Source organism: Zonotrichia leucophrys, chromosome 12, assembly GCF_028769735.1.
Source record: "Zonotrichia leucophrys gambelii isolate GWCS_2022_RI chromosome 12, RI_Zleu_2.0, whole genome shotgun sequence".
In the NCBI taxonomy this organism is placed as follows: Eukaryota; Metazoa; Chordata; class Aves; order Passeriformes; family Passerellidae; genus Zonotrichia; species Zonotrichia leucophrys.
Window position 1 is genome coordinate 152,585 of NC_088182.1, and position 17,422 is coordinate 170,006.

Below are 17,422 nucleotides of genomic sequence, written 5' to 3' on the forward strand. Positions count from 1 at the left end.
CTTTCACCACAGTGATTATCTTAGGAGAGAGATTTAACCGGGTCTGGTATAGAAAAGAAATCTCATTAACTTACTGACTCCAAGGAACTTCTCTAGGTGGAGAGAGGGCTTTTCCTAAGGTTTTAATTCATCGTGAGCACAAAAGCTTTGAGTACCCCCGAAGTTGTCGCTGCGGCGCGCGGGACCCGCCGCGCCCCTCACGGCCCGCGCGCCCCTCACGGCCCGCGCGCCCCTCACGGCCCGCGCGCCCCTCACGGCCCGCGCGCCCCTCACGGCCCGCGCGCCCCTCGCGCCGCCGGGCCCGCGCACAGCGCGCGCCCTCCGCGGGTACTGCCAGGGACGGGATAGGCGGGGCGGCGGAGCCTCCGCCAGGGGGCGCGCGGGAGCGCCGCCTCCCCTTCCGGCCGCCGCCGCGATGCCGATGAAGGGCCGCTTCCCGGTGCGCCGGACCCTGCAGTACCTCAGCCAGGGCGACGTCGTGTTCAAGAGCTCGGTGAAGGTGATGACCGTGAACTACAACACGGCTGGAGAACTGAGCGAAGGCGCAAGGTGAGTGCGGGGCGCGGCGGGAGCGCGGGGTGCCCCTGCAAAGACACCAGAGCTTGCACGGGCCGCGCCTGCACAGCGACAGCGGGTCAGCCGTTGTGTGCTTTTCTCTTTCCTTCCAGAAAGTTCGTGTTTTTCAACATCCCCCAGATCCAGTACAAGAACCCCTGGGTGCAGATCATGCTGTTCAGGAACATGACTCCCTCGCCCTTTCTGCGGTTCTACCTGGGTAGGTGGCGCCAGCCGCGGGGACCGCAGCAGCCGCACAGTAGTGGCTGGGTCGCGCCGGCAGCGTGGTGACCGCCGCGCTGGGCCCTTCGCCCTCGGCTGCTTGAGCGGAATAGAGCTTTAGCCGTTAGCAGCTCCCCGTGACTCGCCCTCATGGAGATTGTGCTTTTCCACTTAAAATGTTACATTACACATTAACCGCAGGAGGAAGTAGATCCTTCATTCCTGTGCGTGTAAAAGCCTCTCGAAATGGCATACAGGAGGAAGTGGTATCATTTGGTACACTGTTATGAATTTTTCTTGACAGACAGTGGAGAACAAGTTTTGGTAGACGTGGAAGATAAAACCAACAGAGAGATAACAGAGCACATTAAAAAAATCCTGGGGAAAAGCAAGTAAGTAGCATGCAGTAAGCTAATACATCATCTAGCATACATATTACAAACTTTTGTGGAATACAGAAAGAAATACTACTTTTCCTGGATAAAACTGACACAAGCAAGATAAAGTCCACAAGGTAGGAACTGTAACTCCATCTTTCTAATAACCTGGGTCCAGGGAAGGGAGAGGAAATATTGCAAGTCAGACTTGTAATAGTAACAAATCTCTTTTCTAGAGAAATGCTTGATAAAGAAGAAAGAGAAAGGAAAAAACTATCACATCCAGCAACCTTTGGGCCCAAGAAGTATCATCTGCGAGAATGCATGTGTGAGATTGAAGGCCAAGTTCCCTGTCCTGCTTTTGTACCATTGCCCAAAGAGATGAGGGGAAAATACAAAGGTGCCATGAAAAATGAGGCATGAGCCTGACATTTCAAGATCTCAAGTCATGGAGCTATTTTGCCTCAGGACTGGACAATGAAGGTGCTTCAGTGAGAGACAAGAGGCAGCAGTTCCTGGGAACAGGAACAAGCAAGTTCATTCAATACAGAGAACTCTGCGCCATAAGGCTTCTTATAACTACAACTAGAAGTATTCAGTGAGAAATAAATAAAAGTTAAAACTGGCACCAAAAAAAGCTGTGGTTCTACGAAGTACTGCAGGTAGTCAGTTATGGCAAAACTAAGATCATGTTTTCTTTGGGATAGAGTGGCTAGACTAAAAAATTTAATCTTAAAAGTAGCACAGAATTCCATAATTTGTAGAAAGTGGTGCAAAAGTCCATATTGTACCAACTAAAGACAGACAAATGATAACATAACTCCAGTCTCAATTGAACTTTCCTAATTTATGTAGTTATGAATCAGAAACAGTTCAGAGTCTCATTTCCAGGAAGATACAACTTTTGCTGTTGATACTGCAGCTCTGAGAAGCACTGATCAAGTTGGGAATATCAGCAGGAAAGGAGAATGGGAAAATTGGTTTATAAAAGGCAAGTTTTACAATTACCAAAAAAACCCTTTCTGAATCATTACAGTTTCTGCCTCACCAATTACACCATCCCTGTAATATGTATAAACATGATAGATTGTACTCTACAGACCTTTACGTCAGGCTTATATGTACAAGTCACTGTAGAAATGTATTGCAGCATTTCTGAATTCAGTTGAATACAAAATTTCACACTGATGCAAGCATCCTGTACAAATTGCCAAGAACACAACACAAAATAAACACGTTGCTTTATTTCATCTCTTTTTACAAAGTTTTCATACAGAGTAGTGCATGCAGCTGTAACAAAAGTCGATGCTTATTAGTTATTGAGCTTTATGCTTAACTCATCTTCATTCCCTTGTGCCTTGCAAGCCACACAGCAGTCCCTATACCAGCAAAGGTCTTCACATTAGAGGTGAAGACCATTCTTATTAGGTGTCTAGTCTATCACAGTTAACACTGACAAAGATCATGAGGTATCCTAGTCTGTTACCTGCTTGTAAAAATAATGCATTACATATACAATAAGAATACTTCAGGTATTAGTGTATTAGCCAGAAAATATAAACAAGGCAGGATAGTTGCAACCAGGATAAAACCACTTTTTAATGAGAAAGCTGTAGCCACTGAAACAGTTTTTCATGTTGATACCTAAAAAAGCATTAGGTTACAGTGCAGGATGCAATCCTCCTGACTAGCAACCAAGACCGTCCTAAATAAGTGCCTTTTACTATCTCAGATAATTCCAGGGATTCTGTTTAGCTATCAACAATTTTTGCTGCCTTCATGAATCTGGTGCTAAGCACCTATGTTCTGTCAAGACCTTTAAGAATCCTGTGTTCTTCTACTTGGTGCAAAGTAAAACTTGGGGACTAAATCAGCTCTAAGAAAACATCAGTATAAGAACTTCATGGTCTTAAGCCAACCTCTGCTACACACCTTTTAAACCCAGAATTAGGCTACACCAGACAGACCATCAGGCATCCTTGACTGGCTGCTCTGAGTTACTTCAACCCCTTGCTAGTTGTACTAAGTGAGGATATAGATGGTTTGGTCTTTTTAAACAACAGTTCCACAAGTCCCTACCTCCATTTACTCACAGCTAGGAACCAGAGTTCCTGCTCTTTAGGTAACAGAGTTACTTGTCTCTAAAATCTTAAGCAGTGTTGGGGTTACAGCTATGCCAATATCAGAGACATGATTAAAACATATGTCCCATTCCACAGAACTTCACGCCTCTGAGTAAGGCCACTATTGTTCGTGCTATACAGTGTGATCTGCCTGATTTTCCTCTATTTCAGTTCTAAATAAACCCTTTAAGATTAACTCACCACCACCACTCCTGCAAACAGTGATTCCTGCTGATGGGTCTGTGCCTCTCAAAGATAAAAATCAAAGCAGTTAGATTCCATCTTTCTCAAAAACCCTGCATTTGCCCAGCTGTAGGTCCTCCTGCATCACAGGTACTGGCTGTCACCAGGTCATCCCTCAGGCCACAGGATAACAAGAGGTCTGCAATCTGAAGTTCCTTATTTAAAATAGGTATGCCTCATTTTCATAAAAACTGAGGGGAATGTAACATGAGAGAGAATTGCCATTTGGCACTATTGCAGCCAGACTTTGTCTCCCAGCTTTCACAAAATTCCAGTGGCATCTCAGCTTTCCATTATAAAGAAAATTTTTTGTTGCTTGGGTGCTACAAAATATTCCACTCTCACAAATATAACAAACATGATCATTCTGTCACCCAGAGGATTTAAAGGAATGTGTAGATTCCATAATGTAATAAGCAATTGGAGGTTCACCCTTTATATTACAGATAGAAGTGTTGCTGGCCTGATGCTCCTTTCCTGGAAATAAGCCAATGCTTGCTCCCTCATGAGCAGGCCTGAAGCCAGCATGATGCTACAACGCCATCATTTTCGCTCAGAGCAAATGGGAAACCAGAAGTGATGAAGCATCCAAAATTTTACTTGGGAATCTTTATACAGATATTAAAAAGTTACTCATACTAAGATCAGTTAGAAAGTTTTTCTCAGTCTTAAGATCCCTTTTATGTATTGATTAGCACTGCATAAACTTGATCTGTGAGTCTGTACAGTCAGCACCCAGAGCATCACAGTAGCTCTATAACAACACACTGCCAGAACACCCTTAGCTGTTCAACTATCCTGGGTCAGGAGAAGATGAAGAAGTTTTAGAAAAGTTTTCATCTCTTTTTAGTCAAAGCCACACGTGAAAGGCCAACACTACAGCAGAAAGCAGGAAAGAGGGCAAACCAATATTCCAACCACTTCCACATCACAGTTCCCCTATTACCACTTAACCCCTGGACCAAAATAAGCATTCAGTAAGACCAGTTAGCATTAAAAAGTGCTGTAAAAAGTTATTTTAAAATTTCCTACTCTAAGCTTTAGAGACCAGCAGCATTCCTCAGTGATTCTTTCTTCAAGACTGCGTAGTAGTGGCTATGTCTAAATGAAAGTGCTTTAAAGTCAGGATTTTCCCAATTCCCTCTTGTGATCTGTACTCCTGTCTGTAAGTATCTGCTTTACTTTCCCATATTTAGCAGCAGACTGAATTATTACACAACCCTATTGCTGCTTCAGCAGTTAGATTTCTCCTTCTGCTTTGCTAAGGTGTGTTTCAGTTCCCTTAAGTTCTCTGTCAGTACCTCCACCTCATCCAGTCGTCCACTATGTTTGGCATCAAATATATAAGCTTTAATATTATCTATCTGTTGGAGAAGCAGCTCTTCCTCTATAGCCTCCTCTCCAGAGATCTCACTGCCATCCTCCACTTCAAAGGGATTGATAGAGGATCCCTCTTCAAATGGATTCCCTGAATTCCAACTGCCCCCAGGCTTTTCAAATGGATTTTCATCCTCTTCAAAGGGGTTTGAAGTACTGCCAGGTGCTCCATTACTTTGTTCATCCTCCTCCTCACTTTCAAATGGATTATATTCTTTTTTATCACTTTGCTGAGCTGTGTTAGAGAAAGAAACCACTGGAGAGATGTCTTTGGCAAATGGATTAGCAGGATCTTCTACTTGAGGGGTATCTGCTTCATCCTCAAAGGGGTTTAGACAGGCTGGCTGATCACGGTCTTTGTCACACTGTGGGACATTCTGGGGTTTGAGTGTGAAGGTTGAGGGCTCTTTTGCTGGCAGCTGCTCAACAGGAGTTTCAAAACTTGTGTCCCCTTTGATCCAAGTAACATCCAAATGCTGTTTGACTTCTCTGAAGTCTAAGGAGCGTGTCCTTGAATGCTGAGACATGAATTTATGGTGCTCTCTTTCCCACTCTTTTTCACGAAGGACCTGAAGTTCCTCCCTCTGTATCTCCTCCTCTTCTGCTTGTTTTTTAGAAAGCTCAATAGCTTTCAGAGTTTGTTGTTGATCATATTCATCCTGAAGCTGCATCAGGTTCTCTTGCAACGTATGGACCTCATCTATCCTATTAGCTGCCTTTGCTTGCTTAATAAAGGATGTGATATTGTCAATCTGCTGAAGAAGTGGGTCTGCTCTCTCCCTCTCTCTCGAAATGCTAGATGTGGGCAACCAGCCTTCAGATTTTTTGACTGTTCCTTTTTTTATGTGAGTTTCATCACCATTAACTGCAGATGCAGATATAAACTCCTTCTGCTTTTCCTCTTGTCTTCCCTGTGCTTCAAGAGCAACCTAAACCAAAAAACATGTAGTAATAAAACACTGCAAGCTTGAAAAATTTCATTCTAAGTATCCATAGGTACAAGTTAGCCGATCTTAAGACATTGTTGGCTGACGCTTAAAGGGATCAGCTGCCATTTGGGTTACTTTGCAGAAGATTCTTGCTTTCATACCACTCCTTACATGTTTCCCTTGAGTTTGTGATGATACTGATGAAAAACCCATGACATCTGCCTCTACAAACTTGAGGGAAACTAGGAGCAACAATTCTCTTTATAGAGGAAAAAAAAATGCCTAATGCAGCTGTGCAAAGAGTGGTCTAGATTGATCTGGACATCAATCATATCACATAGAACATCAGTTTTTAAGGTCACTGAATCACTGGCTTTTGGAGTGGGATTATTCTAATTTCTCAACTTATACTTCAAGATGAAGTTGGCTTTAGTTTATAATTAAAGATATCCTCCCTCCTAAAGGAAAAAAAGCCTCTCTCCCTGCAGAGGCATCCTTATTCTAGTATGTTCTTTCCCACCAACAAAAGAATTTTCCAAATTCTACTTATGTGAGTGAATTCCTGAACACAATTTCGAAGTCAGTATAAACTAACACACTAACATCAGAGCTTGCTCTGCACGCACTGCAGCAGAAACAGCCCATGCACCCAACTCCCTGCTGCTTCCTAGAAGTGTCCACCTTTGTGCCCACCTACTTCTGTTCTGGGCAGAACAAAGCAGCAGCTAGGCAAATCCCTGATAAAGGGGATGGGACAATATGCATGAAAAAAAAAACCCCTGAAATCCAGTGTTGAAGGCAGCGACTCATATCCCCACACAGCTCCCAGGCTTGCAGCTAAGAGAAAGCCTGAAACAAGATGTAACAGATCCCAACCTGTCTTACCATATTCAGTCTTCTCTTCTTCAGTTCTTCATACTGATCCTTAGTTGGCAGGGACATTAGGCCAAGCAGTTTTTCCTGGCAAAAATTGAAATATTTACAGCATTGCTTGCAGGTATTCAGCTCATTTTTCAAGTCCTTGAGAAGAGAGATACTACCAGCAGAAACCCCACATGACATCAAAGATGCTTCTACACTGCAGTCCCTGCTGCCACACCTGCACTGCTGTGTGGGCTCATACCTCAGCAAGAGGAAGAGCCAAGGCTCACACACCTCTTGGGTTCCCCAGGCGCAATGCTGCTCTGAGTGAAAAATCTGTGTTCAAGACAGCTTATTCAAGACAGTCATTAGGAGAACTACAGAAAATGCAGAAAATGTATAGAACTAAGGCCCCTGTCAAAATAGTTTCAAACCACAGGGATGCCTGGCAAAGAAGAGAACACAATCTAAAATGTACATTCATCTCACAGCATATGCTCTATTCACCTGAACAAAAAGTGTAGCTGAATATCTTATCATTCGCTGAAGTTGTAGTATTTTAGGATGAGGTTGAGGATCTTCGTGCAAGCCTAGACTCAAAATCTTCTTACTGAATCAAAGAAAACATACAGCTTCATCAGTTCAAAAACAAAATCAGGAAAAATGCCACAAAAGTGGAGAGACAATATTGGATCAAAAACTTCTGATGTTCTTTTAGATAAACAGTTTTGGATATTACAATTTGCAACACTTTCCACTCTCAGCCTTAGAAAAACAAAGAAACCAAAACACACAATTCCTTTCCCCTCAATGGTGCTTCTACTTGTTTCCTCTATGGTTATTCTTCCCGAAGAGAAATGCATGAATTTTAAGGCTGGAGAAGAAGTAGAAATCAGTGGTGTACAGGAACAGCATCTACCTTTTCAAATGCTCTTTACAACTGAGCAGACATATTGATCATCCATATAATCATTTAAGTCATAACAGAGATACATACATGCTGGGGGGAAAAGGGAGAGAGACAATCTTTTACCTTAACGCATCTATAAATTCATACATTTTTTGAATCTCCACCCTCAAGTCATTAGCATGATCAAGGTTGTAGGCTGACTCCCCAGCACTAAAGAATAAACAGAACTTTACTGTAAGTCATGCATCCAGTTAACAACATATACAACACTACTAGTTATCCAAGATGACCAAGATTCAACAATGATAAGAACTGCTAACACTAAAGGGCTGAATGATTTTATTTCAAGCTCATGTTTAAAAAAACTTTTTTTTTGTGACTAAAGTGGAAAATTACAATAATTTTGCAAACATAAACACTTCATAGAAGATAACTGTATTTATGATTAAACACAATTATTTAATAATATATATAAAATTATTATTACTTATATATTATTACTTACTACTCTAGGAGAAACTGTATTCTAACACAAAAATGCCACTCTAAAGTAATATCTAAAATATACATATGCTTAGCAAATGTATCTATTTTGGGGGGATTTCTTTCCAGACAACTTGGTGGGAAAAATCTCTAAGTAACTAACTATGTCATTAAAGCACAATAGTTACCTCCACTAGCATTTGTCAGAAAGCAAAAAACTATGCTGGACAGGGTGTAGTATTTAAAATGCCTGTCAATGACTGACCATATGGGGATACAATTATTACAGGCACTTTACTAGAGTCGCCACTTTATTGATAAAACAAACTAGGACTTAGTGGGGAAAACTCTTCATGAGTTTTTAGTTTCCCTGTCCTTTTATATCACAAAAATAAATTATAAGCATCACTTTCTCAAAAGCAACTTTGCTATCCACAGGATTCTGATTTCCAGGACACACTACTAGTCAGAAATCTTTAATTTCACCCATAACAAGCCTGTTGTTTTCTGACATTTACTTCTTTTATCCAAGACATCTGTATTTTTACTTTTCTCCAGCTGCCAAGCCACATAACCCAATCTTTCATGAACTCATGACAAAAAGCAGTAACATCTTAGCAGGTTTTTCACCTTCTGTACTTCTTCCTATTGCGAGGAGTGTTTTTACAACCATGCTCGTTACTAATTTTTCTACAACCATTAGACCTAAAGGACAGGTATAGCATTATTTATTAACTTTAACTTTTCAAAAGGAAATGCTTCCTATCAAAGACCAATGCATGTATTTCTCTCACTATATGAGCCAAAATTATAACCTGGCAACCTCTTGCAGACAGAGCTGGAGAGACTTAAGTTACCCCAGTCAGAGAATAGTACTGCGAGAAATTACACACAAAACTGAAACATGAGATTGTTGCTTAACCACTGCAGCACAAGGGTACCCAGCTACACGCAGAACAACTGCCAGGTGAAGGTGCTTTACACAGAACAGTGTTCTAATGATCTGCTACTGCTAGCACTCCTTGGAAGCCAGAGCATCCCAGCTGAGGACAGCAACAGCTTACTGCAACTGTTTTGAAGAGGCCCATTTACACAGTAATTGCAAGCCCTGTACTTCCCTTTTTTGCAAAGATGATGTGTCAAAGTACAACAGCAATGCCTCACTGGGAAGTGGCTTTAAAAAATTAACAAATCAAACAACATACTCCTCTGTATGTTACCATTAATAATTAATTCAGTACTACTTTGTTGAAGAGCATCCAGAAGACAACAGATAATAAAGCACTGATTTTTCTTTAAAGTTACACACTCCTGCAGCCTTAGTACACCACTTCCTTACTACTTCTCACACTTGGAGGAAAAATACATGTTAGCCAGCAATAGGACTTACTTTAGTGATTCTGCCATCCTTATGTATTCTGGTGCCTTCTGGTCCACCTTCTCCATGCAGAGTCGGAGTTTCTTGTTATAATATTAAAACAAAACGTATAAAAAAATAACTGACATTAAAATACTAATGCAAGAACTTGTTGACGTGAATTTTTTCATGCTGCTTGTGCAGATTTGAAGTTAACCAGGTGAAAGGCACTTTAACTGTTCAGGATGACAAGACTCTCCAGTTATCTCCAGAACACACATGGCATTGTCAGGAACAGAGAAAGACTCACTGTACCCCTACAAGGCGGACTTTGAATCTTGAAGCTGTTTGAATGGCTGACTTGGACAACTTCTAGCCTTACCTCTCTTCACCAACAAGAGCACCAACAAAAACTCTAATTAATACTAACCAGGGGAGCTTGTGAACCCTACTGAAAAGGTATCTGGTGATCATCAGTACCTGCGGCGAAGCATTTGAATGTAATGTTGATAGAGATGGTTCAAAAAATGCATTTCCCATCAGTGTAAGGACTGATAGCAACAGTGGTGACGTCAAGTTCCAGTGCAGCCCAGCTATCAAATGCACAGTATATCACTCACTGGTTTAAACAAGTTCACAATTTTAAGAGAGAGGCATGTCTGAGCTACTAGCGCCAGATGATGAGAATGAAGATGTATTTTAAAAATACGTGGGAAGCTAATGTGGGCTATAAATACTATATTGAAATTGATTCCAACATTTCAGATATGTCTTTGCTACATGGCATGAACACCCAATGATCTCTTCTAATACAAGTCAGTATTAAGTCATAGAGTTTAGACATAAGGTAACAAGCCAAAAGTCAAGTAGTGACCATATATGCAGACATATATGCTGTAGCACAGAGCTTGACTTACCTCATAGAGTTTCACAATCTCTGGTGTGTATTCTTTCTCATCAATCTGTTGCTCTCTTTTCAACAGGGTGTCTTTGCAGTGCTGACAACAACGTATTCGTTCATCATCCTTCTCATCCAGAACAGAGTTCACGCTGCTTATACTGCTAATGCTGCCACGGCGGGAGCCGTGGACACTGCTGGGTGAGGAGTTTGGGCTTGTATGAGAACCCAAGGCCTCTCTGCTGGCACTAGTGAGTTTGCCTGAAAGTAATACACATGTCATTTCACAGTAACTGGAAAAGCCAACAGATTTTACCAACACAAACAAACTGCCCTTTAACAGAAACTTTACATTCAGGTGGTACTAAAAAACTAGGTTGAAACAGTCTGCTGAAAGATATGCAAGGATTGCATGACAACCATGACTGCAAGTCAGAATTTGGGTCTTCACTGCAAATCTTGTTGTATTTAAAACTAGCTAGAGAGCAGACTGTTGAGCATCACCGACATTGCTTATGCCTGCAAGCATTCTCATGTTTGAGCCTGCACAGTCACAAAACAATGTGTAGAACAGGTATGATAATGGCATCCAGGCATTGTGCTTGCACACTCTGAAAAGCACAGTTAATGTCATTTATCTCCACAGAACATACAGTCTGCTCTCCAGTGCAAGACGAGAAAGATAAAAGTTTCCAGTGGTTCTTAAAGACCTACACATAAATTTCCCTAAGTTGCTGTCCCAAGGTCTAACATTTGGACAACACAGACAAAACTGGAAAAATCCAAAATACTGGAACCTTGGCAGTTCCTAAAGCTAATAGCTCCATAGTTATAGTACTCAGTAGAATAAATAATACCTATATTTACCAGGAATTTCTACTTTTTTACTTCTTAGTATTTTTTATTTACTATTATGACTATTACTTCTAGTAAATTTTTCAGTGTTATGCAACACTTCCAAATCTGAAGAAGAACAGAGAAAAAGAGTGGAGAAATAATTCCTTGTATTGTGCTTCACAGGCAAGATTCTGCATGAAACTGAATGGAAGTTTTCTGCAGAGCTGGACTATTAGCAGCATATTTTTTTCTAATGGCAAAAAGCCAGGATGCACCCAAAGTGAGCTAAGAAAACAAAGAATTAACTCTTAAGTACTTACTTGCCAAAGGAAGACTGACAAATTCCATGCACTTCTTGCACATAATAGACCCACAAAGGCGGCAGTGGTGACGGCGGTTTCGGATACTGAACTTACTGCCACAGTCTGGGCAAAATGGAACATCCTGATCACTGACCCAAGGCACAACAGACTTCTCTATAGCTGTGAGCAGGAATATACACCACATAAGTGTTCAATTGATTCCTCACCTGGTTAGACTATGGGGGCAAATAGTCTCAGATAAGATCACACTAACCTCTTATTTTAGCTGACTCAGTGTTTGCTCTGTCAAATGATGTCAGCTGGTTGAAGATAAATATATTCAAGAAGATTATACTTTTGCAAGGAAAAAACCCAACACAACTCAGCCCAACAAGAAAAAGAAACCTGTTTTTTTTTTTTTTAAGAGAGAGGAGTTTCAGCTGGTTTGACACCAGACTTATGCAACTTTTATTTTTTTTCTAATTCCATATTCATACCAGTGCTAAACAATGACTTATCAAACCTGTACAAATCAGGACATTTTGGACATAATCTTTTGCAGCCAACGTAACTGCATCTGAGCCAAAATGCAGGTGTACCATTGGCAGATTTTGAAGAATGAAAAGCTGGAAGAATCATGATAAAAATATTGGGGAGCAATTTAGTGAAGTAAACATGGAGAAAATAAAACAGGAGAACAAATGGCTCTTGAAGCATCTTCAGCTTGAAAATGGTGCATAGAACCAGAAATAACACCCATGGCACAGAGTCAAATCATGCACAGTTCTCAAGGTAATGCATAAAGAGAGTCATAGTTTAGAATCTTTTATAAAATGTATTCATACTGAAATAGCTTTTTTTTTTTTTTTTAAATCTAGGAAACATTTAGAAGGTTGGAATATTAAGAAGCACCAAATTTACCTTTTCTAACCTGATTATTAACTTATTGACTTCAACTACATAGTGATCAATCCTGGCTGCTCGGTGTTTCTTGAATTCAGAAAGATGGCTTCTCATAGCACCTGCAGGGATAACAGAAAGTTGTCCTATCACCCAAGTACTCTGTATGGATTTAAATGCCACTTGAAAAACAGATGTCTCTTCTTTTCACCATTGTCCTGTTCAAATTCAATTTTAAAGACACATTGGAACCCTACATTTTCACAGTGTTGTTGTAAATAAAACATGCTAGTTAAAGCCTAATATTCGGGCTAGCAATAAACAGTGGTTTACTTCTACTACAGAAAACAAGCAGCACTGTGTTAAAAAGAAAATCTGCAATAATTTTTTCTCCATCTTCATTACATTTACAATTACATTTGGTAAGCTGTTACCTACTAGTAGCATTCTCAAAACCAGCTCCCTTTAGTTTCCTGGCTACATGTTGAGCAAAGGGAAGAAGCACACCCAAGGATTACTGAAGGTCTATGCAGCAGCAGTTTTGTTTCAGATTTCTGATCATCTCTACACCTTTAGGGGCCTGAATCAAATCCTTGATGACAGTTTAGATTTGCCTGAATCAAATCCCTGATGAGAGTTTTAGATTTGCAGAAAACTGGTCACCAAGTATTGAAATGAACTATATAGCATCTCTAAGATATCTACAATTCATAGTCAATAATATTGGTTTAAGATTACTCCTTTTACAAGTAAGGTGGATGAGGTATTAAAAAATCAAACTTACAGACAAAAAACTAAAGACCCCAAACTAACCAACCAACCCAAAAAAATATCTTTCTTCCAGCTAGCAAAATTCAAAATCAGATGTTACTTTTTGCTACAACCTATGTAAATGTAAGAATCTCACTTCCTCATGCTAATGGGGTAACCAAAAATCTCCAAAGATGCATTCATACAAGCGAAAGAGTCCCTCTGGGTCACTGATTTAAGCCACTGCTTTGGAGACACAATCCCTTTCACTGATCCTTCAAATCACATGCCAAAATCTCTATGGTTTATCTTCTCAACGCTCATCAGAAAGCAGTTCTCACTTATCTAATGTTCATAAACCTTCTCCCTAAACTTATTCTTAGCTAATATTTACATTACGATTGCTGCTCAGATAGTTACAAAGTCAAAAGTAAAGAAATATACAGAACTCAGACCTTGCACACCCAAAGGACTCAGTCCTAGTTTGGCAGCACCATAGTGGAAACTTTCCCATGATCCACAAAAGATGGTGCTGCTTCCTTCTCCAGAAATAACTGTGGTATTTTCAGTTATAGTACAGGAAACTGCCAGTAGCAGTATTTATAATTACAGGCTCAGTCAATATCCTTGAAATTCTACAAATGTGGTTTTATACTCAGAGGAGTGGAGTTTGCTTATTGTTTGGTTTTATAACTTGGTCATTTTAAAGTAAGCCCCCTTTTAATAAGAGGTGATTGCCACCGCAAATCCAAGGAAAAAAGTTTAAATAGATGGATACTCTTCTTGTTGAACATGCAAACTAACAGCTACTTTAAGTGTAGCCCAAAAGCTAGAGATTTTATACACTTATAACTTAGCTTTTAATTTTTTTCTGTTTTGTAAAGTCACAAGATGAAGCTAGCTGCACAGAGGTAAACACAGACTAAGCAGATCTCAGCAGGACAGCAACAATGACATGACTAACAGCTCCTTGAAGGGGAGTTTGGGTACTGATTCTGTACATGTCTTTTCTTCTCCCCATTAACCATGTTTTACCCGCACTCCACCCAATGCAAATAGGCTGCTCAGTCAGTGTGCAAACCATAACCCCTGCAAGCGAATCCAGTGCAGCACAGACACAATTCCAAGCCACTTCAGCAATAATGTAGCACTTTCCCGACTGAGTCCAAAACTTATCCCCACTGTGTATTGCTTCCTAGCTCTCCTACCTACTTCCTGGGGCTCCCACATGTATGGATCTACTCCACCATAGCTGAATGACTCATATCGTTCCTGAGATCCAGAATCAGTTCTGTCATCATCTTCTTGTTTCAGCAACTTCTTCTTTGCTCTTTTGGCCTTCTGGACTAAATCTAAAAAAAATAAACCCAAGTTATCTAACATATCAGGTAGTCACCAAATATTTGCCATGTGAAGCCAGTATAGAATATTCCTCGTCTTTTAGCAGAAATATTTTTCCTGGATAAATTTATCCTCAAAATATTCTTAGAAGAAAAATGAAGTTCAGAGCACCACAGACGACACAAAATGCTCTCTGTTGTCTGTCATAAAGCAGCATGAGGTCCTAAGGACAAGAGAGAAGACCGTTGTCCGACTTCACTGTAAAACAGTAACATATCTTAAACTACGGTACCTGTCTCACTGCACGGGGCATCATACAGTTTTATCTTAATTCTCATAATTTCCTATTATTTTCTTCAGATTCAAGAACATTCAACACATTCCTTGTCTTATTGCACAAGCTACCAACTTCAGTGTGCTTGTAACAGTCCAGTGTTAGGGTTAGGGTTTCACCAAGAAAATTACTTAATACTTCAAAAATCTATCTCAAGAGGGAAAAAAAAAAAATCAAGACTGCCAGGCCACTACCTCGAGCATACTAAAACCAGAGTTTGCAGGAACCACAGAGAATTATCACTAGATTTTAAACATTCTTCTCTCAATATAAAATGACATTGTCAATATAAAATGACATTGGGTACACAAGGGAGTAAAATAAGGGAAATATCTTAGTAAAACAAAATTCAAGGAGATTTTCCAAACATTACTGAAAGGTGGAAATCCATAACAGATATGGAGCACTCCAAGCATCTCCTGCTAGCTCCACCATCCACACACTTCACCATATAACAACAGTTCTTAACTTCACACTTTACTTGCAACCACAGTTTTATCTACTGTCAAAACAAGAAATTATTGAACTGGAACCTGGCAAGTACCAGAGATTCTCCATATTCTCCACAGTCTTCAAGTAATTCTTGGGTTTTCACTGGGTTAGTATAATTTTGAGTTTTCCGATAAAAACAAACAAAAAACGCAAAAAGGTCAATAGTAAAAATTGTGCATAAAATCAAACATTTGAAGAGCAACGTCCGTTAGCCCCTGCTTTAGAATCAATGAATCAATTTATGGAAAGTATCGGGAGAAGGTGAATACTGTGCTTGGCCCAAGGAGATTTACGGAAGAATGGAACTGCATACCTCGCCTCTAAGTCCCTTCAATTAATATTTTATTGTTGTCAGACATTTGGGAGCACTCGAAATACGAGCAGGGATTTCCCACGGCCAAGCCGAACGCGTTTACCGCGGCCACCCTTACTTCGAAGCTGCGCCCTGACGTCCCGGTCTTCGCCCGAGTGCTGCTCCTCGTAGTGCGCCTGGAGCTGCCGGAACGCCTGGAGATCCTTCAGGCACAGCGGGCACAGGAAGCCCTCGCGCACTTCGGTCGGGTCCCCGAAGGCCGCCGGGCAGCCCGACGCCATCGCGGCCGCGCGCGCTGCCCTCAGCGGCTGACGGGATGCGGGGGCGGCATCGTCATCAGGCACTGCCTAAAACGAACCAGGCCAGGGCCGTGCGACCGGCGGCGCAAGAAAGAAGGCAGAAGGCCCCGGGCTGGGCGCGAGCCCCTCCAAGGGTTCCCGTCCCGGTCACTCCCGGTCCTTTCCGGTCCCTTCCGCGGCCCCGCGCAGGCCCCGCCCAGGGCAGGAGAGAGGCCGCGCAGGGAGGTGGGCGGGGCTTGAGGCGCACCGCCCGCCGGGGGAGAGGCCGCTGAGGGCTGCTCCGCCCGCCGGAGGGTCCGTGGCCCAGCGACAGCCCAGGGACGGCCCGGGAAACGCCCGGGGCAGGGCCTGCCTCACCTCAGCGCCCGGGCGGCCGGTGACTGTCAACAAAGCAGGGCGGCCGAGGCCCGTCCCGACTGCCGGGAGCCGCAGAGCGCGGCTGAGGGCGGGGCGGGCGCTGAGCCATCGATGAGAGGAAAGGGCGGGGACAAGGAGGGCTCGTCCGACACGGCGGGGAGGCTGCCGAGCGCCGAGCTATCGATGTTGGTCGGGAGCGGACGCGGAGGGCCGGCAGCGGGATGGCTGTCTCTTCTGAGGCCAGGACCGCTCGCTGTATCCAGCCGCCTTGCCGTAGGCCCCGGTAACGGGCCCGCAGAGCTGCCGTGACAGAGTCCTCACCAGGACGGGACGGTTCTGTCACGTAGGGGACACGCGTGCCGCCGCCGCCCCTTCCCGCCCCGGTGCCCTGGGACCGTTCCCACAGCGCTGAGGGGTCTGTGCTGAGTGTCCTAACCGCTGAGCACGCTCGAGAGGACCACCGCTGCCGATACCAACACTCTCCACATTCCCTTTCCCAGCCTACCTAATCTTCCTAAAGGAAGTGTCCCAAAACTGCAAACCAGAACAGCCGGTGGCGCATTCAGCCGTAGACGAAGCCCAGGAATCCCACTGCTTGCGTCCTGACAAAGATTTGTGTGAATCAACGGCAGGGCATTTCCAGTGTCCCCCTTTCTGATGCCGGCTTTTGTTTAGTCTCAGCTGGCAGCAGTCCCTTCTCTCACACACTCCCAGTCGAATAGAAACAATAGGAGTGTGTGACCACTCTTTGGCTTCATGTGTTGGGATTACAAGCTCTTGGAGGCAGAGATTTTCTTCGTGGCAATGCTATTTACACTTGAGTCCTATCCATTAAAGGTGGACTTTGACTCATCATGCCCTGCTCTTCTACCCTCTATATTAAGCCCTTTAAAAGCTTTTCAGCCCGGATCGTGATCAGCGTCTTGGAGGATTCACCTGCTGTGGTGTCTGGATTTGCTGGAGCCGGGCAGTTTCCTGGTGATGAGCCATACCTGCGCCACCAAGTGGCACCAGCTGCCTTCGTTGTTGCTCCTTTTGTCCTCGGTTGAGGCCAGTGAGTTATAACTCACTGAGCAGTTAAAGAACACTACAGCGATACAGGTGTCTCTAGAAGAACTGCAAGATCCATATCGCAGAACTTTTAGGGAGGTTTCTGTTGGTA

The 17,422-nt window shown here is 42.6% G+C and overlaps 2 protein-coding genes across 2 annotated transcripts; one reads left to right on the forward strand and one right to left on the reverse strand.

Annotated features, from left to right (window-relative positions):
• The first annotated feature begins 365 nt into the window (after positions 1-365).
• MRPS25 (mitochondrial ribosomal protein S25) lies at positions 366-2,404 on the forward strand. Its single transcript, XM_064724562.1, has 4 exons — positions 366-549; positions 669-775; positions 1,082-1,169; positions 1,391-2,404. Exons 1-4 carry the CDS (start codon positions 416-418, stop codon positions 1,575-1,577), a joined length of 516 nt encoding a protein of 171 aa, XP_064580632.1. The 5' UTR covers positions 366-415; the 3' UTR covers positions 1,578-2,404.
• Positions 2,378-16,353, reverse strand: RBSN (rabenosyn, RAB effector). Its single transcript, XM_064724561.1, has 12 exons — positions 16,261-16,353; positions 15,723-15,951; positions 14,333-14,476; positions 12,396-12,496; positions 11,749-11,794; positions 11,493-11,654; positions 10,355-10,596; positions 9,471-9,541; positions 7,721-7,807; positions 7,195-7,297; positions 6,712-6,786; positions 2,378-5,826 (listed from the first exon to the last, which is right to left on the reverse strand). The coding sequence occupies exons 2-12, from the start codon at positions 15,883-15,885 to the stop codon at positions 4,753-4,755; spliced, it is 2,268 nt and encodes a 755-aa protein (XP_064580631.1). The 5' UTR covers positions 15,886-15,951; positions 16,261-16,353; the 3' UTR covers positions 2,378-4,752.
• Positions 16,354-17,422: the final 1,069 nt, after the last annotated feature.

Excerpts from the sequence above, each read along its gene's own strand:
- MRPS25 (XM_064724562.1), top strand. The coding sequence starts at position 416 with ATGCCGATGAAGGGCCGCTTCCCGGTGCGCCGGACCCTGCAGTACCTC. Across the intron at positions 550-668 it reads GAACTGAGCGAAGGCGCAAG|AAAGTTCGTGTTTTTCAACA; the intron begins GTGAGTGCGGGG and ends CTTTCCTTCCAG. Across the intron at positions 1,170-1,390 it reads AAAATCCTGGGGAAAAGCAA|AGAAATGCTTGATAAAGAAG; the intron begins GTAAGTAGCATG and ends TCTCTTTTCTAG.
- RBSN (XM_064724561.1), bottom strand. The coding sequence starts at position 15,885 with ATGGCGTCGGGCTGCCCGGCGGCCTTCGGGGACCCGACCGAAGTGCGC. Across the intron at positions 14,477-15,722 it reads CGTCAGGGCGCAGCTTCGAA|ATTTAGTCCAGAAGGCCAAA; the intron begins GTAAGGGTGGCC and ends TATTTTTTTTAG. Across the intron at positions 10,597-11,492 it reads TGTCAGTCTTCCTTTGGCAA|GCAAACTCACTAGTGCCAGC; the intron begins GTAAGTACTTAA and ends TATTACTTTCAG.